Source organism: Pseudophryne corroboree, chromosome 9, assembly GCF_028390025.1.
Source record: "Pseudophryne corroboree isolate aPseCor3 chromosome 9, aPseCor3.hap2, whole genome shotgun sequence".
NCBI lineage: Eukaryota > Metazoa > Chordata > Amphibia > Anura > Myobatrachidae > Pseudophryne > Pseudophryne corroboree.
In genome coordinates this window covers 112,534,837-112,552,259 of record NC_086452.1, presented here as the reverse complement: position 1 = coordinate 112,552,259, position 17,423 = coordinate 112,534,837, and the positions used below count along the sequence as shown (strand labels likewise).

Sequence of the window (17,423 nt, the reverse complement as noted above, 5' to 3'; positions counted from 1 at the left end):
TGATGTGTGTACGTGAGAGTTATCCGAATCACAGGGAGAAAATTGCTAATTATGCTGGACACTTGGCCACCAGATACTGCTCCTTCGAGCTCTCCAGCTGCAGGGTAGCAATTGGTGTGATCTAGTGGAGACAGTCAGAATGGAGAGTACAGAAGAGTGATTGCTTTCATAGGTTTTGATTTTATGTGAAGCGTGTGCCATGCGCCTCCACCTCTTTCGCTGAAAATCCAGTGCATAAGCCCATACTTAGGAGTGCTTTTGGTTAGGTGTTAGTAGCTACGGGGCCAGCCTGTTTGGGCACAAGGCATCGCTAAGTCAGTACAAGGTCTTTTTTTTTTTTACTCTCTAAGAAAGTAACGGCAGAATCATTGAGGTATCCTTGTGTTTTGTTTTTTAATGGTTCTTTAAGATGTCACGGGGTGCAGGATTTAGTGCAGTCAGTTAACATGCACTACACACTCAAGATAGCAAGGAGTAAGCAGAGCCTGGAAATAAGTTCACCAAAAAGGTGGAAAAGAGGATTTAATATCAATTACTTCCAATATGGTGTATGCTGAGAATCGTTCAATTCTTCTACTCCATCAATTTACATATGTAAAGGAAGAGAATAGTATATACATATGGTGCCACGCTAATCGTGGCTCCATCGGCCTACCGCCGCTACGGACACGCCCCATTCACTTAAATGGGAGCATCTCTGTGCACTCCCGGCGTGACTAGACAGATGGACTTTGCGATAGACTTTGCGATGGAGCCGCGTCAGATGAGTTTATTGAGTAGAAAATATAGTTACTAACTCGGAAAGTTCCAGGGACCGCATGTTGTCCTCTTACGTATTGTCCCCTGGGGCAGTATAATTCCTCTGGAGGTGCATGTGGCTGAGGGTGGTATAATGTGATTCAAAAAGAGGCTAGGGGGTGCTGTGCTTCAGTTAAAAGGCACAGTAATATAACTGAAAGTAAAAATTACAAAATCTTGCCTAATAAAGTGCAGCAGCATTAATGCATGTACAAGTGCATACTTGTTAATGAGCCAGTGGTGGCCAAATGCGTTCATCCCGGGTGGTCTTCAGTATGCCGGCGGTCGGGCTCCCGGCGACCAGCATACCGGCGTCGGGAGCCCGACAGCCGGCATACCGACACTTATTTTCCTTCGTGGGGGTCCACGACCCCCCTGGAGGGAAATTAAAATAGCGTGGCGCGCGCAGCGAGCCCGCAAGGGGCTCATTTACGCTCACCACACTGTCGGTAAGCCGGCGGTCGGGCTCCCGGCGCCGGTATGCTGGTCGCCGGGAGCCCGACCGCCGGCAATCCGTAGTGAACCCTTCATCCCAGCGTGTGGCTAGTTTACTATATGTTTAATGCTAAATTCCTGTACTTGTAACTAATAATACTGATGCAATGGAAATGTAATGTTTATTCATGATGATTAACCTGTAGTTTAACATTATTTTTTTAAATCACAAACTGTTGTTATATTGTTATATAATTCTGTTTGTAAACCATGAAAAATGTAATTTTAAAAATAAATGTAAATGTCTGGGCAGTGCTCTATTTCCACTTTCAGTTGGCTGGATGATCAGACCAGCCAGTAGTCTGCTAAAGAAGATGCAGGTGGCAGGAGCAGCACCGCCCCACTGTGTCCCCCAGATTTTGATGAGATCCATTTTGCAGATGTGCATAATATAATTTTTACATATTAAAAAAATAGTTTTTAAACTATAAAAAAAAAAAAAAGTTGAACAATTTTGAAGGGAAAAAATGTCAGCTAAGTGGTTAAGCGTGAAAGACCGCACAAGAACTATGGCCATTAAATATATGTGTTGCTACAGTCTGATGTTAACTTTTTACATGCTTTTTAGGCAACCCAAGAGCAGATCAGTGCAGATTTGAAAAAGGAGCGGCTGGAACAAGATGAGGTCTTGCAGCAGGTAAGGGATTATAATGATGGCAGGTTAACTACATTTAGAAAGGTGCGTTAGCTGCCACACAAGTGTGTTATGCCATCTTTCTTAATTATAGTTCTAATTTAGTTATTGGAATTATTTATAATCTTACAGATTTATAGTGAACGGGAGTCTTTGCCGGTCAAGAGGTTTGGGGCTGAGATTTTAGATGCTATACGCAATCATTCTGTGGTAATCATTCAAGGCGCTACTGGATGTGGCAAAACCACCCAGGTCCCACAGTACATTCTGGACGAGTACATCCGTAATGGCCGAGCAGCTCAGTGTAACATTGTGGTGACTCAGGTACAGATATATTTTATGGAGTAAAGGATCTTTGTTCCTGTATGTAAGATTCTAACACAGGACATTTATCCTAACACTGGCAATTCTGTTTTCAGCCACGAAGGATCAGTGCAGTGACTGTGGCAGAACGCGTCGCCTTTGAGAGGGGAGAAGATGTTGGGAAAAGCTGTGGATTCAGTGTGCGTTTTGAGTCTATACTCCCTCGTCCTCACGCTAGTGTCCTGTTCTGCACAGTCGGTAAGTAACTGGGTTTGATGTATCAAGCAGTGAAAAGTGTAGAAGTTGCCCATAGCAGCCAATCAGTTTTGAGGTTGCATTTTTCAAGTTCATGCTATACAGTAATAGGTAGAAACTGGTTGCTATGGACAACTTCACTGGTCCAGATCCAATTATCTACTGTTTTAACTGCTTGATAAATCAATGTATTTTGGAGTAGGATCATTTATTATTAATTTATTTTAAAATAAACTGATGTGGTTTCAATTGAATATTTTGTGCGGTAGGTGTACTCCTGAGGAAACTTGAGTCTGGCATTCGAGGAATCAGTCATGTCATTGTAGATGAAATCCATGAGCGCGACACTAACGTGAGTTGACGTGAGTTGAGTTGGTACTTGATTTAATTTGGTGGCAAAAATGTATTTTGTTCTTGGGTTTCTGTTTGTTGCTCCTGTTGCTTTTTTTCTTTACTTGTTTATGCTCCATTATTATTTTTGCCCCCAGACTGACTTCTTGCTGGTGGTACTGCGTGATGTGATTCAAGCTTTCCCAGACATTAGAGTTATCCTTATGTCTGCCACTATAGACACCAGCGTGTTCTGTGAATATTTCTTCAACTGTCCCATCATTGAGGTGCATGGACGAACTTTTCCCGTGCAAGGTACAGATCACTATTGAATGTTCCCCTGCTGTTTATCAGTATGTTTTTAATTCTATGGGGGTATCTAATTACCCACGATAAAGCCTCGCAATTTTTCCCAACGTTTTCCCAATATTTTTTTCTCCGGCAGGGTCCACAGGATAACAATGGGATATGATGGAGCGACAGCGGATTGGCACCAAACGATCACAAGCTTTCAGTCCTCCCAGGGTGCAACGGGCTTGTCCATATATCCCCACCCACTGGCTTAGGCAAATCAGTTTTTTGTTTGGTGCGGCAGGAGCCGGACCATGGTCAGAGGGCTGCTGTTCTTGGCAGCCCTAAACTTTCTTATTTTATTTTTATAGTCTTACTATGTTTTGAGTGATCTTTCTTAACAGCGTCTTATACGCATATTGGAAAGAGTTGCTCCACTCAACTCTCCGCCGGGTCACAACAACGCTTACCCATGCGTTCAGTGCGGTCTCGACGGGCGTCTGTGTCGGATATACTAGCAGGTCCAGCAGACGTTACCAGGCTGTGGCCGGAGCACGGGGAGAAGGTAAGGCATCGGTTCCACGTAGTCGGGGAATACGGCACAGCCGCACTGTATTGGGAGGAGACTACCAAACAGTAGCTGATGCGCAGCCACCACGGGTGCTCCAGCGCTAGGCCTTAGGGATCATAAGGCACCAGAATTAGTATGAGGCTGCGATCCCTAGGGTTGATGTCAGCGGTGGGGAGTTAGATGCTCTCCTGGTCGCCCCTCCCCCCAGTTCATGACCAGTTTCCGCGAGTCTCCCGCCATGAACTGTTACCTCACTTCCGTCTCTGTCACTACCATGAGGGGTCTCAGTCGCAGCATAGGCCGCTGCGCCTGTGTTCACTAAGCGCTACCTCAAGGAGACCCGGTCGCAGTACAGGCGTCTGTATGACCGGTGCGTCTGTATGCACAGTGCATCTGTGTCCACTTAAAAGTTCCCGGAGATGCAGTGTACACCAGTAGCGTCTGGATCCACTCAGCGTTTGCTAACGTATTGATCGATCTTCGAAGTGAAGTGAGTCTCCCGGTATCCCACTCTACTGAGTACGGGTTATACAGCACTAAAATTCTATCTACTTTTGTCAGTATGAATAGTTAAATTTAAGTGCCGATTGCATACGAGTCTGTGTACAATACTGTGGTTTTGTTCGCATTGCGTCTAAATACTTTAAGATCTGTATAAAACCGAATTCAGTAAGATGTACTGCTACAAACTTAAAAATGTGTTTGTCGTTGATTATGTGCTCATATGACTAATATATAACATGTAACTGACTGCTAGTGTGATTGCTGACTTTAATATATGTTTGTCAGTTGTTTCTTCTGGTCCTCAATGCTGGTGCATGGGTAGGGTCAGATTGATATCACTTTTAGAAGGTTAAAGTGATTCACAGTATACTACACAATTTGTGACTGTAAAGTGCTGATTATTTATCATGTCTAAGAGCGGCAAAGGTGACGAGGGTACACTCACAGTAACAACAACACTCATATCATGTTTGTCTTGCAAAACTGTATTATCCTCTCAGGATCTGGTACAGGATGGTTTATGTACAAGTTGTTTTGCGTTTCAGCAGATTACAAGGCAGATCCCTGTTCAACGTCAGGTGCAGATAGATCCACCTTGGACGATGTTTGCACAGACCTTGTCCAGTATAGCTGAACGGGTAATTCCTACAGCTTCACTACACTAATAACCCATACATGCAGCTCCCTGCCTACGGTATGTCATTTCCCTCACCAGCTTCTCCTAAAAGACAAGCTGATAAACCAAGTGTAAGTAAACCGTCAACTTCATAGGCTACACAGGATGATTCATCAGACGATGAAAGCTCTATATACTCTACTTCAGCATATAAAGAACAAGTAGAAGGTCTCCGCTCAGTGGATATAGCTGAGCTAATTAGAGAAATAAAGGCCATTCTATCGTTAAAGGATGCAGCAGAGCCTGTGTTTAAAACCAAGGCACCTGTATTTAAACGACCCAAAGCAGGTAAGACTGAGTTTCCAGGGTCAGACCAGCTTACGGAAATCATGGAAGAGGCTTGGGCTACACCCAGTAAAAAATATAGAATTCCCAAAAAATGGGATTCTAATCATCCTTTTCCAGCTGGGGACTGTTTAAAATGTGAAGTGGCTCCCAAAGTAGATACGCATGTCATTCGATTAGTGCGAAAATCTATATTGCCTTTGCCATCAATGTCATTGGATGATGTCACGGATAGGAGAGTTGATGCAAAAGCAGTTGCTGCCTGGATAGAGGTACTGGAAGACGGTCTTTCAGCACCTTCAAGGGAGCAAGAATCCTATGTAGCTCACATAAAACAGGCTGCAATATTCTTGGAAGAAGCAGCATTAGATATGGGCACTATCGCCTTCAGGGCATCAGCTTCAACAATAGCTGCTCGCAGAGCACTTTGGTTACGTACATGGAAAGCTGATTCAGAATCTAAGAAGGTTCTGTAATCTCTGCCTTTTATTGAAAGCATTCTGTTTGGTAAAGAAATTACAGATATTCTGGAGTCAGAAGCAGCCACCAAAAAGGTAAAATTTCCTTCCACGTTTAACCCGAAACGTAGAGGTCCCGCTTTTCGGCCCTTTGGGTCACAAGGAAAAGCAAAAGGAAAAAGTGATCATAAGCAGCCCCAATACAATAAATTTGGTAAGGCGAAAAAGCAATGGGCTACCAGAACGCCAGCCACAAAACCAGAGAATAAGCCATCAGTTTGATGGTGCGGGCCTCCTCATGGGGGACCCCATGGTAGGGGGACGACTTCTTCAGTTTGCACAGATATGGCAGCAGTCTGCAACAGATGCCTGGGTGCACGAAGTGGTATCTCTGTGTTATGTTTTTCCCTTCAAGAAGCATCCTCCTCGAAGGTTCTTCAGCACCAGCCCATCTCGGGTAGAGACGAAGGCCAGGGCTTTGTGTCAGGCTCCGGAGCCTTACCTCCGGCGGGTGTCCCGCGGGTTACCATCCCGCTGGTTGGCGCGGCAGGGAGCTGCTGGCGGCGGGTCCTTCTGGACGGATTTGCGGCTGCCAAGGGCCGAGGGTCTGGAGAGCCGGGCGCTGCGGCGGGAATCTCTGCGGTAAGGTCCTCTAGTGGTGACACAGTATAGTGTGTCAGAGACAGAAGCTGGCTAAAGCTGTGTGCTAACAGCTAAGTTTGTCTCCTGTGCTGGGGGCAGCTATGTTGGAGACCAGAGTATTACCAATAAAGTTCCCAATCTGTGTCCAGCCAATCCTGCGTGTTCTCCCCTTACAAAAGGGGTCTGGTTTAGAGGGAGAGTGCCAGTGCTTCATGTTACCTCCTTGTGAAAGGTTCTCCAGCTCTGTTCTCACAGGTTACTTCTGGATCCCTGGTCCTGGTTGCTCTCATCCATTGGTTACCTAAACGCTGCTGCAGTCCTGCTGTCTAAGTCCGTTGCCACTCGTGGAAGCACTCACGGGCTCCCATGTCGTAGAGGAGCTCCAGGTGCTAACGGCGGTTTCCGCAGACGTCTTCATTTCTTCAAAGTCCAAGTTCTTCAGCCTCGTCTTTTAATCATAAAACACAGTCTTAAGTTCTTCTTTACCAGAGTTCTTCAGCTTCACTCTTCAAGTCATTTAACCATAGACTCTAATTCTTCCAGTTTCTTCAATTGCTCCAATATTCGTGTACAGCCTGATTATTCATTAAAACTACAGTTATCTTCCTACGAAGTCCTCCTTTTCTTTACGCCCTCCGGCCAACGTTAACACTTAGTTAGGCTTCCACCCCATTAGGAGGAATCACATTCAGCCACCTTGTTTACTCTCCTCACAGGTAGCTGTCCCTTCAGCCAAAACTCTGTTGTCGGAAACCACAATTTACGCCGAGCGTGACACTTTGCAAGAAGCCGTTCAGAAATTGCTTCAGTCAGGAGTAATCATTCCAGTCCCCCCTGCACAACGGGGGCAGGGGTTTTACTCCAACCTGTTTTTGGTTCAGATGCCAAATGGGTCATTCCGGCCAATTCTCAATCTCAAAATGCTGAACAAATACATTTTGTGTGCCTCGCTTCCACATGGAGACGTTACGCTCCGTAGTTTTGGCCATGGAACCAGGGGATTACATGGTATCCCTGGATATTAAAGATGCTTACCTATATGTTCCTATAACACTGTCCCATCAGTGCTATCTCAGGTTCGCTATCCTCCAGCAACATTTTCGGGTTAGCCACGGCACCCAGAGTGTTTACCAAGATCATGGTGGTGATGGCAGCGTATCTTCGACGACCTTTTAATCCTGGCACAGTCACAGGTATTGCTCCTGTGCCATCTCCAACAGACAATACCATGTCTGCAGAGGCATGGATGGCTCATAAATTGGGCAAAATCATCCCTAGTTCTGTCACAACGGATGACTCACTTGTGGGCAGTACTGGACTCAAGTCTGCAGAAAATATTTTTACCTCAGGACAAGATAACCAAGGTACAGTCAAGGACTCAGGTGTTGTTACAGTCAAACAATATCAATCCACGTAGCAATGCGACAGATGTGTTTGATGGTGTCAACATTCGACATGGTGGAGTATGTACAATTCCATTCAAGACCTCTGCAGCGTCTGATTCTGGCCAGATGGAATGAAATACATCAGACAATAAAGAAATAGACTGTGGTACTTTCACACAAGGTAAGAAAGTCATTAGCCTGGTGGCTACAAACATCCCATCTAAACAAAGGGAGACCCTTTTGGATATCAGATTGGGAGATCCTGACAACCGATGCCAGTCTTCATGGTTGGGGAGCAGTGTCCGGAAGATTATGGTTCCAGGGACATTGGACTGCAGAAGAAAGTTGCCTGCCAATAAATCTGTTAGAACTTCGGGCCATATACATGGCACTGATTCAGGCAAAGGACACTCTTCAAGGAAGACCAGTCCAGATCTGCTCGGACAATTGTAACGGCGGTAGCGTACCTCAACCATCTGGGAGTAACGTGCAGTCAAACAGCAATGAAGATGGTAAGTCACATACTAGAGTGGGCAGAACTCCATCTTCCAGCATTGTCCGCAGTATTCGTTCTGGGAGTCCTAAACTGGCAAGCGAATGGGCTCTACATCTGGAGGTCTTTCAGACTGTAGTAGACAAAAGGGGTTTGCCAGAGAGAGATCTCATTGCGTCCCGTCTGAACAACAAAGTACCCGTGTACGGGTCAAGAACAAAGGATCCCGGAGCGATCTTTGTGGACGCCCTGTCGGTGAAATGGGATTTTCATCTGGCGTATCTGTTTCCTCCAATCATCCGGTTACCCAGGGTGGTGAGGAAGATAAAAGAAGCAAAGGGTACCGTGATTCTAATAGCTCCGGCTTGACCCAGAAGGCATTGGTACACAGATCTGCAGAGAATGTCGATGGATGCTCCACTTCTGCTCCCTCAATGTCCAGATCTACTAATGCAGGGTCCTTGTTACCACAGGGATCTGGATCGACTATCATTGACGGCGTAGCTCTTGAAAACTCTATCCTGAAGTCAAGAGGATTCTCACAACAGGTAGTTCAAACAATGCTCAGAGCAAGTAAACCCTCCTCAGCTCGCATTTATCACCGAATATGGCAGGCCTATATTCATTGGTGCAGTGAAAGCAATATGGACGAGAAATTTTTCCAAATTTCTAGCGTCTTAGATTTCCTTCAGGCAGGAATGGATAAAGGTTTGAAGGTGGCTTCCTTGAGAGTACAAGTATCAGCATTGACTGTATGGTTCCAAAAGAAAATTGCCAATTTACAGAATGTGCGTACTTTCTTCCAGGGAATGCTGCACATTTAGCCTCCCTTTGCTCCTCCTACAGTGCCTTGGGACTTAAATGTAGTCCTGAAAGCCCTTCAAGTTGCTCCATTTGAACCACTTAACAAGGAGGATCTTAAATGGTTGACAGCTAAAGTTCTCTTTCTACTGACTATGGCATCCGCTAAAAGAGTATCAGATTTAGGAGCGCTGTCTTGTCGTTCTCCTTTTATGATTTTCTATCCAGATAAAGCAGTTCTAAGAACTAGATCTGGGTTTCTTCCGAAGGTGGTGTCTAAATTCCACCTTAATGAAGAAATTGTAGTCCCGGCTTTTCAGGTATCGGGACTTTCTGCGGGAGATGCGTCGCTGGACGTAGTCCGGGCATTAAGGATCTACGTGGATCGTACCAGTGCCATCAGAAATGCAGATTCTCTCTTCATTCTCTACGGATTTCACAAGAGAGGATGGCCTACTACTAAACAGACGCTGGCAAGATGTTTTCGAATGACTATTTCAGAAACGTATTCTCGAGCTGATCTCCCTGTTCCGGATAATGTCTCTGCTCGCTCTACTCGTAAGGTAGGTCCTACATGGGCAGCACAACATGGTGCTTCAGCAGAACAGATATGTAAGGCAGCCCCATGGTCTTCCAATAACACATTCATTAGACATTATTCCTTGGATTCTTTTGCCTCTCATGACGCTGAATTCGGGCGAAAGGTTCTCCTGTCTAATCAGGAGCGTCCCCACCACTAAATTGCTTTGGGAAATCCCATTGTTATCCTGTGGGTAACCTGTGGACCCTGCCGGAGAAATATACGTTATGGTAAGAACTTCCCATTGATAATGGTATTTCTCCTATGTCCACAGGGATCCCACCCTGACTCACCTGATTTGAGGATCTTTCTACTCGCTAAACCTCTTCCTTCTTGTATGGAAGGGTGTGAATGTGTGTTCTTCTCGTCTGATTAGGGCTCTACATGATGCTCCTGCCTAAATGCTTTGGAATACAACGGATTTGCCTGAGCCAGTGGGTGGGGATATATGGACAAGCCTGTTGCATCCTGGGAGGACTGAAAGCTTGTGATCGTTTGGTGCCAATCCTCTGTCACTCCATCATATCCCATTGTTATCCTGTGAAACCTGTGGACATAGGAGAAATACCGTTATCAACGGTAAGTTCTTACCATAACGTATATTTTACAGGCTATCCAGTTAGATCGCCCATAAATAAAAAAATTCTCACAAAAACACACAATGTTCAGTGAAACCTGTGTGTTTTTGCCGGACACGGCTGTTTTTCGGGGATTTGGTTTCACCTGCCTGAGGCAGGTTTACAAAATTCCAGATTAAGCCATGACTCGCGCCAGTTTATTGGGCCTAATGGGATAGCCCCAGGTGAAACAATTACCTGCGGTCAATGACAGCAGGTAATTAGATACTCCCTTATGTAGCCAGGAGGTGTGAATGATTGGTGAGATTTAAAATAATATATAACTTTTCTCTCTCTGTTTACGGAGATTAAGGGTAATGAGGGCATTTCCCCTGCATTGTCTTTGTTGCCGTTCACGGTTTATACCATTAAATACCTGTCATTTGTATATTCTCAAACAAATGGTCTTTTTCTCTTTCATCCACTAGGGTACACTGGAGTCCTATACAGTAGGGGTGTGAAGTTTGCAACCGGAGGTGTGGCACAATGTAAAAATTAACATTGTCTGCACAGCCGGCTCCTCCCCCTTCACATCCCTCCTCCCTCAGTTTTGAAAATTGTGCTGGAGGGACAGCACGTGGAGCACTGAGCTCCTGACTAAAAACCTAAGAGAAAACTTTTTGATAGTGGCTGCATCACCCTAATGAAAAGGGAGACAAAGGCCCTCATTCCGAGGAGTTCGCTCGCTAGCTGCTTTTAGCAGCATTGCACACGCTAAGCCGCCGCCCTCTGGGAGTGTATCTTAGCTTAGCAGAATTGCGAACGAAAGATTAGCAGAATTGCGAATAGAAATTTCTTAGCAGTTTCTGAGTAGCTCCAGACTTACTCCTACATTGCGATCAGTTCAGTCAGTTTCGTTCCTGGTTTGACGCCACAAACACACCCAGCGTTCGCCCAGACACTCCCCCGTTTCTTCAGACACTCCTGCGTTTTTCCCAGAAACGCCAGCGTTTTTTCGCACACTCCCAGAAAACGGCCAGTTTCCGCCCAGAAACACCCACTTCCTGTCAATCACACTACGATCACCAGAACGATGAAAAATCCTCGTTAGGCCGTGAGTAAAATACCTAACTTTTGTGTAAAATAACTAAGCGCATGCGCTCTGCGAACCTTGCGCATGCGCAGTAAGCGACTAATCGCAGTATAGCGAAAATCGGCAACGATCGAACAACTCGGAATGACCCCCAAAGCCCATTGTTTGCTGAGAGAGAAAGATCCCTTTTGAAGGGACCTGCATCTCCCAACAGGAGATCCTCATCAGAAGACGCCGCAGTACAAGTGAGTACTGGTCGTATAAGGGGCCCTAGTTTAGGACATTGTTGAACATAGGCTGTATAGCTGAAAGAGAGAGGTCCCGTAGCGTGCGGGCGGGGAGAGAACGGCTGTGACGGCTAAGAGAAGGACGCTCTGCAGTGCCCCCCCTACCCACAACAGAGTTGTCTTGTCTCTGGTTAGTGTACAGGGCGATGATAGTTGAAAGACGCGCCGCTGTGGGACCGGGTGAGAGCAGTCCCGGAGCGCGCGCACGGGGGGGGGGGGGGGGGGGGAGGCGCCGCATAGATCAGCGTGGCTAAGAGGAAATAGTACCTGGGGTCCTTCATAGCGCGTGCGGGTGGTATAGGACCAAGGAGCATTGTGGGGATAGAACACTCCTCGGAAAGGTTTTCCAAGGGATCCACTTCCATACATAAAGGGTGAAAGCAGTTGCCTTGGTAAGAGGTGTATTAATTTTTTATATGGCGGCCTTCTTTAATATACTTAAAAGGCGCCATTTTGAGGGGCAGGGATTAGCCTTCTCCCTCTTTTAGGTATCCAATCAGATGGCCTACAGGGATTTTTATTAGTAGAACTGCTCCCTCTGCTGGTGAAATGTTATATAGATATATATGGATAGATAGTACTGTGAGGATCTCCTGAAAAAATAATTCTGATTTACTATATATATTTTCGAGGAACTTCTGTACAAAGATCCTGAAGAAAATACAGGGAAGCAAGGGGACAACCCTACCGTCGTAGCTGTTTTGTGTTTACTGTTGTGTGTGTGTGTGACGGTTGCAAGTCGGCTGGTGTTATTTTATTTATTTATTTATTTTGTACTTTTCCCTTTCTATATTAAAAAGGGACTAGTGTTTCCAGTCGGCTCCGAATACCTTTGCTTCCGTCACCGGTCGCACTCTTTCTAGTTAAAGGGTGAAAGCGCTGCATCATAGTCTGAGACGGGGGTTAATCAGCATGTCTAAAGCACCAACCAAGACCTCTAAGACTTATTATGTTTGTACGAGATTTAACAAGAAGAGCACGCGGGTTGGCAGCTCCGGGGTGTGCGATTCCTGTTTAGACAAGGTCTCTCCACCTGGGAGCAGGTCTCCATCTAGATCATGGGAAGGGAACCTTGCTGATAGAATCTCCAAGGAAATGGCGGAATCACGCAGGCAACAATCACAATGGGCTGCGGGATTCTCAAAGACGATGGAGGAATTTCTTACCAGATTAACACCGCCTGCACAAGCAGAGTCAACTGCGCGCAAGGCTGTTAAAAGACCTCTTCCTGTTGTAACACAAACAGAGGAAGAGGAGGGTCTTATTATGGATACGGAGGAAGGTGAGTTGATTGAGTCTAACCTATATGCCGATTCTCCGGAAGAGGACACGGAAATCTTGGGTCTCGATTCCTTAATTGACGCGGTGAAAGAGATCCTGAATTTTAAGGGAGAAGTAGTTAAGAAACCTGAGGATTTCGAATTATTCGAATCCCAGAAACTGCGTTCGGCAGTGTTCCCAATTCCTAAATCTCTCCAATCTCAAATGGAGGAGGCTTGGAAGCAACCCAATAAACGTTTTCAATTTCCAAAGAGGTTTCAAGTAATTTACCCTTTACTTAAGAGTGTTATGGATAAGTGGGTGACTCCACCAGTAGTGGATGCTTCCCTTGGAAGGTTGTCAAAAATGACAATCTTGCCAATACCTAATGTAACGACTCTCTAAAGGATGCTTCAGATCGTAAGGTTGACATGACTTTTTAAAGTCAATTTCTCTTACGTCCTAGAGGATGCTGTGGTCTCCGTAAGGACCATGGGGTATAGACGTGCTCCGCAGGAGACATGGGCACTCTAAGACTTTAGATGGGTGTGAACTGGCTCCTCCCTCTATGCCCCTCCTCCAGACCTCAGTTAGATCCTGTGCCCAGAGGAGACTGGATGCACTACAGGGGAGCTCTACTGAGTTTCTCTGAAAAGACTTTTGTTAGGTTTTTTTCTTTTCAGGGAGCACTGTTGGCAACAGGCTCCCTGCTTCGTGGGACTGAGGGCAGAGAAGCAGACCCACTTTCCTGGACTGATGGGCTCTGCCTCTTAGGCTACTGGACACCATTAGCTCCAGAGGGTTGGAACACAGGTGTCGTCCTTGCTGTTCGTCTCAGAGCCGCGCCGCCGTCCTCACAGAGCCGGAAGATTGAAGCCGGGTAAGTATAGGAAGCAAGAAGACTTCAGAGGCGGCAGAAGACTTCAGATCTTCATGAGGTACCGCGCAGCGGTCGCGCTGCACGCCATTGCTCCCACAACACACACCGGCACAGCAAGGGCGCAGGGGGGGCGCCCTGGGCAGCAATTTTTACCTCACATAAGACTGGCACACGTATATAGATACTGCGGATGCAGTATATAATAAATCCCCTGCCAGTATAATAAAAATAGCGGGACCGAAGCCCACCGTCGAGGGGGCGAAGCTTGATCTTCCAGCACTAACCAGCGCCATTTTCTCCACAGCATGCTGCAGAGAAGCTGCTCCCGGACTCTCCCCTGCTGAACAAGTAACAGGGCAAAAACGAGGGGGGGGGGGGCACATTTATTTGGTGCTAATTCTATATATAAAGCGCTGTACAGGCTGGGACTTTGTTTCAGTATCTAGTGGCACTGGGTGTGTGCTGGCATACTCTCTCTCTGTCTCTCCAAAGGGCCTTATTGTGTGTCTGTCCACATATTTATATATTCCAGTGTGTGTGGGGGTGTCAGTACGTGTGTGTCGACATGTCTGAAGCGGAAGGCTAGTCTAGGGAGTAAGCAGAGCAGATGGGGGTGTCTCCGTCGGCACAGCCGACACCTGATTGGTTGGACATGTGGAATGTTTTAAATGCTAAAGTGGCTTTATTACATAAGAGATTGGACAAAGCAGAGTCCAAGGACAAAGCAGTCAATCCGTGGCAGTTACTGTGTCACAAGACCCTTCAGGGTCCCATAAACGTCCCTAGCAGACACTGATACCGACACAGATTCCGACTCCAGTGTCGACTATGATGATGCAAGGTTGCATCCAAGAGTGGCGAAGAGTATTCAATATATGATTATTGCAATAAAAGATGTTTTGCATATCACAGAGGACCCCTCTGTCCCTGACACAAGGGTCTGCATGTTTAAGGAATAGAAACCTGAGGTAACGTTTCCCCCATCTCATGAGCTGAACGCTTTATTTGAAAAGGCTTGGGAAACTCCAGACAAGAGAGTGCAGGTTCCCAAAAGAATTATTATGGCGTATCCTTTCCCCTCAAAGGACAGGGCACGGTGGGAATCTTCGCCCACGGTGGACAAGGCCTTGACGCGCTTGTCCAAAAAGGTGGCACTACCATCCCCGGACACGGCGGCCCTAAAGGATCCTGCGGATCTCAGGCAGGAAACTACCTTAAAATCAATTTATGCGACTACGGGAGCCCTGCTCAGACCTGCAGTAGCGTCTGCATGGGTGGGTAGCGCAATTGCAGCTTGGGCAGATAACTTGTCATCTGACATTGACACCCTAGATAAGGATAGTATTTTGTTGACCTTAGGTCACATCAAGGACGCAGCGTTATATATGAGAGAGGCTGCGAGAGATATTGGGCTTTTGGGTTCAAGAGCCAATGCCATGGCAGTTTCTGCTAGAAGGTCCCTCTGGACCGGTCAATGGACAGGTGATGCTGACTCAAAGAGTGGGTAAGTCTTCTTTTTTGCCTTACGTTCCCCCACAGCAGAAGAAAACACCTCAATACCAGATGCAGTCCTTTCGGTCTCATAAGTTCAGAAAGGGGCGTAGCTCTTCCTTCCTCGCCAGAGGTAGAGGGAAAAGAACACCAGCTACAGCTAGTTCACAGGAACAGAAATCCTCCCCGGCCTCTACAAAATCCACCGCATGACGCTGGGGCTCCGCTGCGGGAGTCCGCACCGGTGGGGGCACGTCATCGACTCTTCAACCAAGTCTGTGTTCAGTCGGATTTGGATCCTTGGGTGGTCGAAATTGTACTATCCCAAGGCTACAAGCTGGAGTTCGAAGATGTGCCTCCACACCGATTTTTCAAATCGGCCTTGCCAGCTTCTCCCCCAGAGGGAAATAGTTTCAGCTGCCATACAAAAGCTGTGTCAACAGCAAGTGATTATCAGGGTTTCCCTAGTGCAACAGGGGAAAGGGTTTTATTAAACCTAGTTGTGGTCCCGAAGCCGGATGGCTCGGTCAGACCAATTCTGAATCTAAAATCCCTAAACCTATATTTGAAGAGGTTCAAATTCAAGATGGAATCTCTCCGGGCAGTGATCTCCAGCCTGGAAGGGGGGGGATTTTATGGTGTCACTTAACATAAAGGATGCATACCTTCATGTCTCCATATATCCTCCTCATCAGGCGTACCTGAGATTCGCTGTACAGGATTGTCATTACCAGTTTCAGACGTTGCCGTTTGGGCTTTCCACGTCCCCGAGAATTTTCACCAAGTTAATAGCAGAAATGGTGGTGCTCCTGCGCAAGCAGGAGGTCACAATTATCCCATACTTGGACGATCTCCTGATAAAGGCAAGATCAAGAGATCAGTTACTAAAAAGCGAGTCTCTCTCCCTGAGAGTACTACAACAACACGGCTGGATTCTAAATCTACCAAAGTCGCAGTTGGTTCCGACAACTCGGCTGTCATTTTTGGGCATGATTCTGGACACGGAAAAAAAGAGGGTTTTTCTCCCAATGGAAAAAGCCCAGGAACTCCAGAACATGGTCAAGGACCTGCTGAAACCAAAAAGAGTGTCAGTTCATCAATGCACTTGAGTATTGGGAAAGATGGTGGCAGCCTACGAGGCCATTCCGTTCGGCAGGTTCCATGCGAGAACTTTTCAGTGGGACCTTCTGGCCAAGTGGTCAGGTGCATCGGAGGATAAGCCTGTCCCCCAGGGCCAGAATCTCTCAGTGCTCACCTTCTAGAGGGTCGCAGGTTCGGCATTCAAGATTGGGTTCTTGTGACCACGGACGCGAGCCTCTGAGGATAGGGAGCAGTCACACAAGGAAGAAATTTTCAGGGAATATGGTCAAGCCAGGAGGCTTGTCTACACATCAATGTGCTGGAATTAAGGGCCATATACAATGGCCTGCAACAGGCGGAGAATCTTCTTCGCAACCTACCCGTTCTGATCCAGTCAGACAACGTCACAGCCGTGGCGCATGTAAACCGCCAGGGCAGGACAAGGAGCAGAGCAGCAATGGCAGAAGCCACCAGGATTCTTCGCTGGGCAGAAAATCACGTAAGCGCTCTGTCAGCGGTCTTCATTCCGGGGGTAGACAACTGGGAGGCAGACTTCCTCAGCAGGCACGATCTCCATCCAGGAGAGTGGGGACTTCATCAAGAGGTCTTTGCAGAGGTAACAAGTCATTGGGGTCTTCCTCAAATAGACATGATGGCGTTACGCCTCAACAGAAAGCTTCGGACGTATTGTTCCAGGTCGAGGGACCCTCAGGCAGTGGCGGTGGACGCCCTGGTGACACCGTGGGTGTTTCAGTCGGTCTATGTGTTCCCTCCGCTACCACTTATCTCAAAAATATTGAGAATCATAACACGAACAAGAGTGCAGACAATACTCATTGTCCCAGATTGGCCTCGAAGGGCCTGGTATTCAGATCTTCAGGAAATGATCACGGAAGATCCGTGGCCTCTTCCTCACAGGGAGGACCTGTTGCAACAGGTGTTCCAAGACTTACCGCGGTTACGTTTGACGGCATGACGGTTGAACACCAAATCCTAGCTAGGAAAGGTATTCCCTGGGGAAGTCATCCCTACTCTACTCAAAGCTAGGAAGGAGGTAACGGCGAAGCACTATCACCGTATCTGGAGGAAATATGTATCTTGGTGTGAAGCCAAGAATGCTCCTACGGAAGATTTTCAGCTGGGTCGTTTTCTCCATTTTCTACAGACCGGAGTGGATATGGGCCTAAAGTTAGGCTCCATTAAGGTGCAGATTTCGGCCTTATCTATATTCTTTCAAAAGGAATTGGCTTCTCTCCCAGAAGTCCAGACTTTTG

The 17,423-nt window shown here is 46.8% G+C and overlaps 1 protein-coding gene across 2 annotated transcripts in view; it reads left to right on the top strand.

The window, feature by feature from the left end:
- Positions 1-17,423, top strand: part of LOC134957687 (ATP-dependent RNA helicase A protein-like) — a 699,701-nt gene that overhangs the window by 163,017 nt on the left and 519,261 nt on the right. Inside the window, exons 11-15 of one of the 2 annotated variants that reach the window (XM_063939767.1) lie at positions 1,862-1,930; positions 2,060-2,251; positions 2,347-2,488; positions 2,755-2,837; positions 2,974-3,130. In XM_063939767.1, coding sequence (XP_063795837.1) covers positions 1,862-1,930; positions 2,060-2,251; positions 2,347-2,488; positions 2,755-2,837; positions 2,974-3,130 — 643 coding nt within the window. The remainder of the gene's footprint in view (positions 1-1,861; positions 1,931-2,059; positions 2,252-2,346; positions 2,489-2,754; positions 2,838-2,973; positions 3,131-17,423) is intronic. The other variant, XM_063939766.1, reaches the window with a different exon arrangement.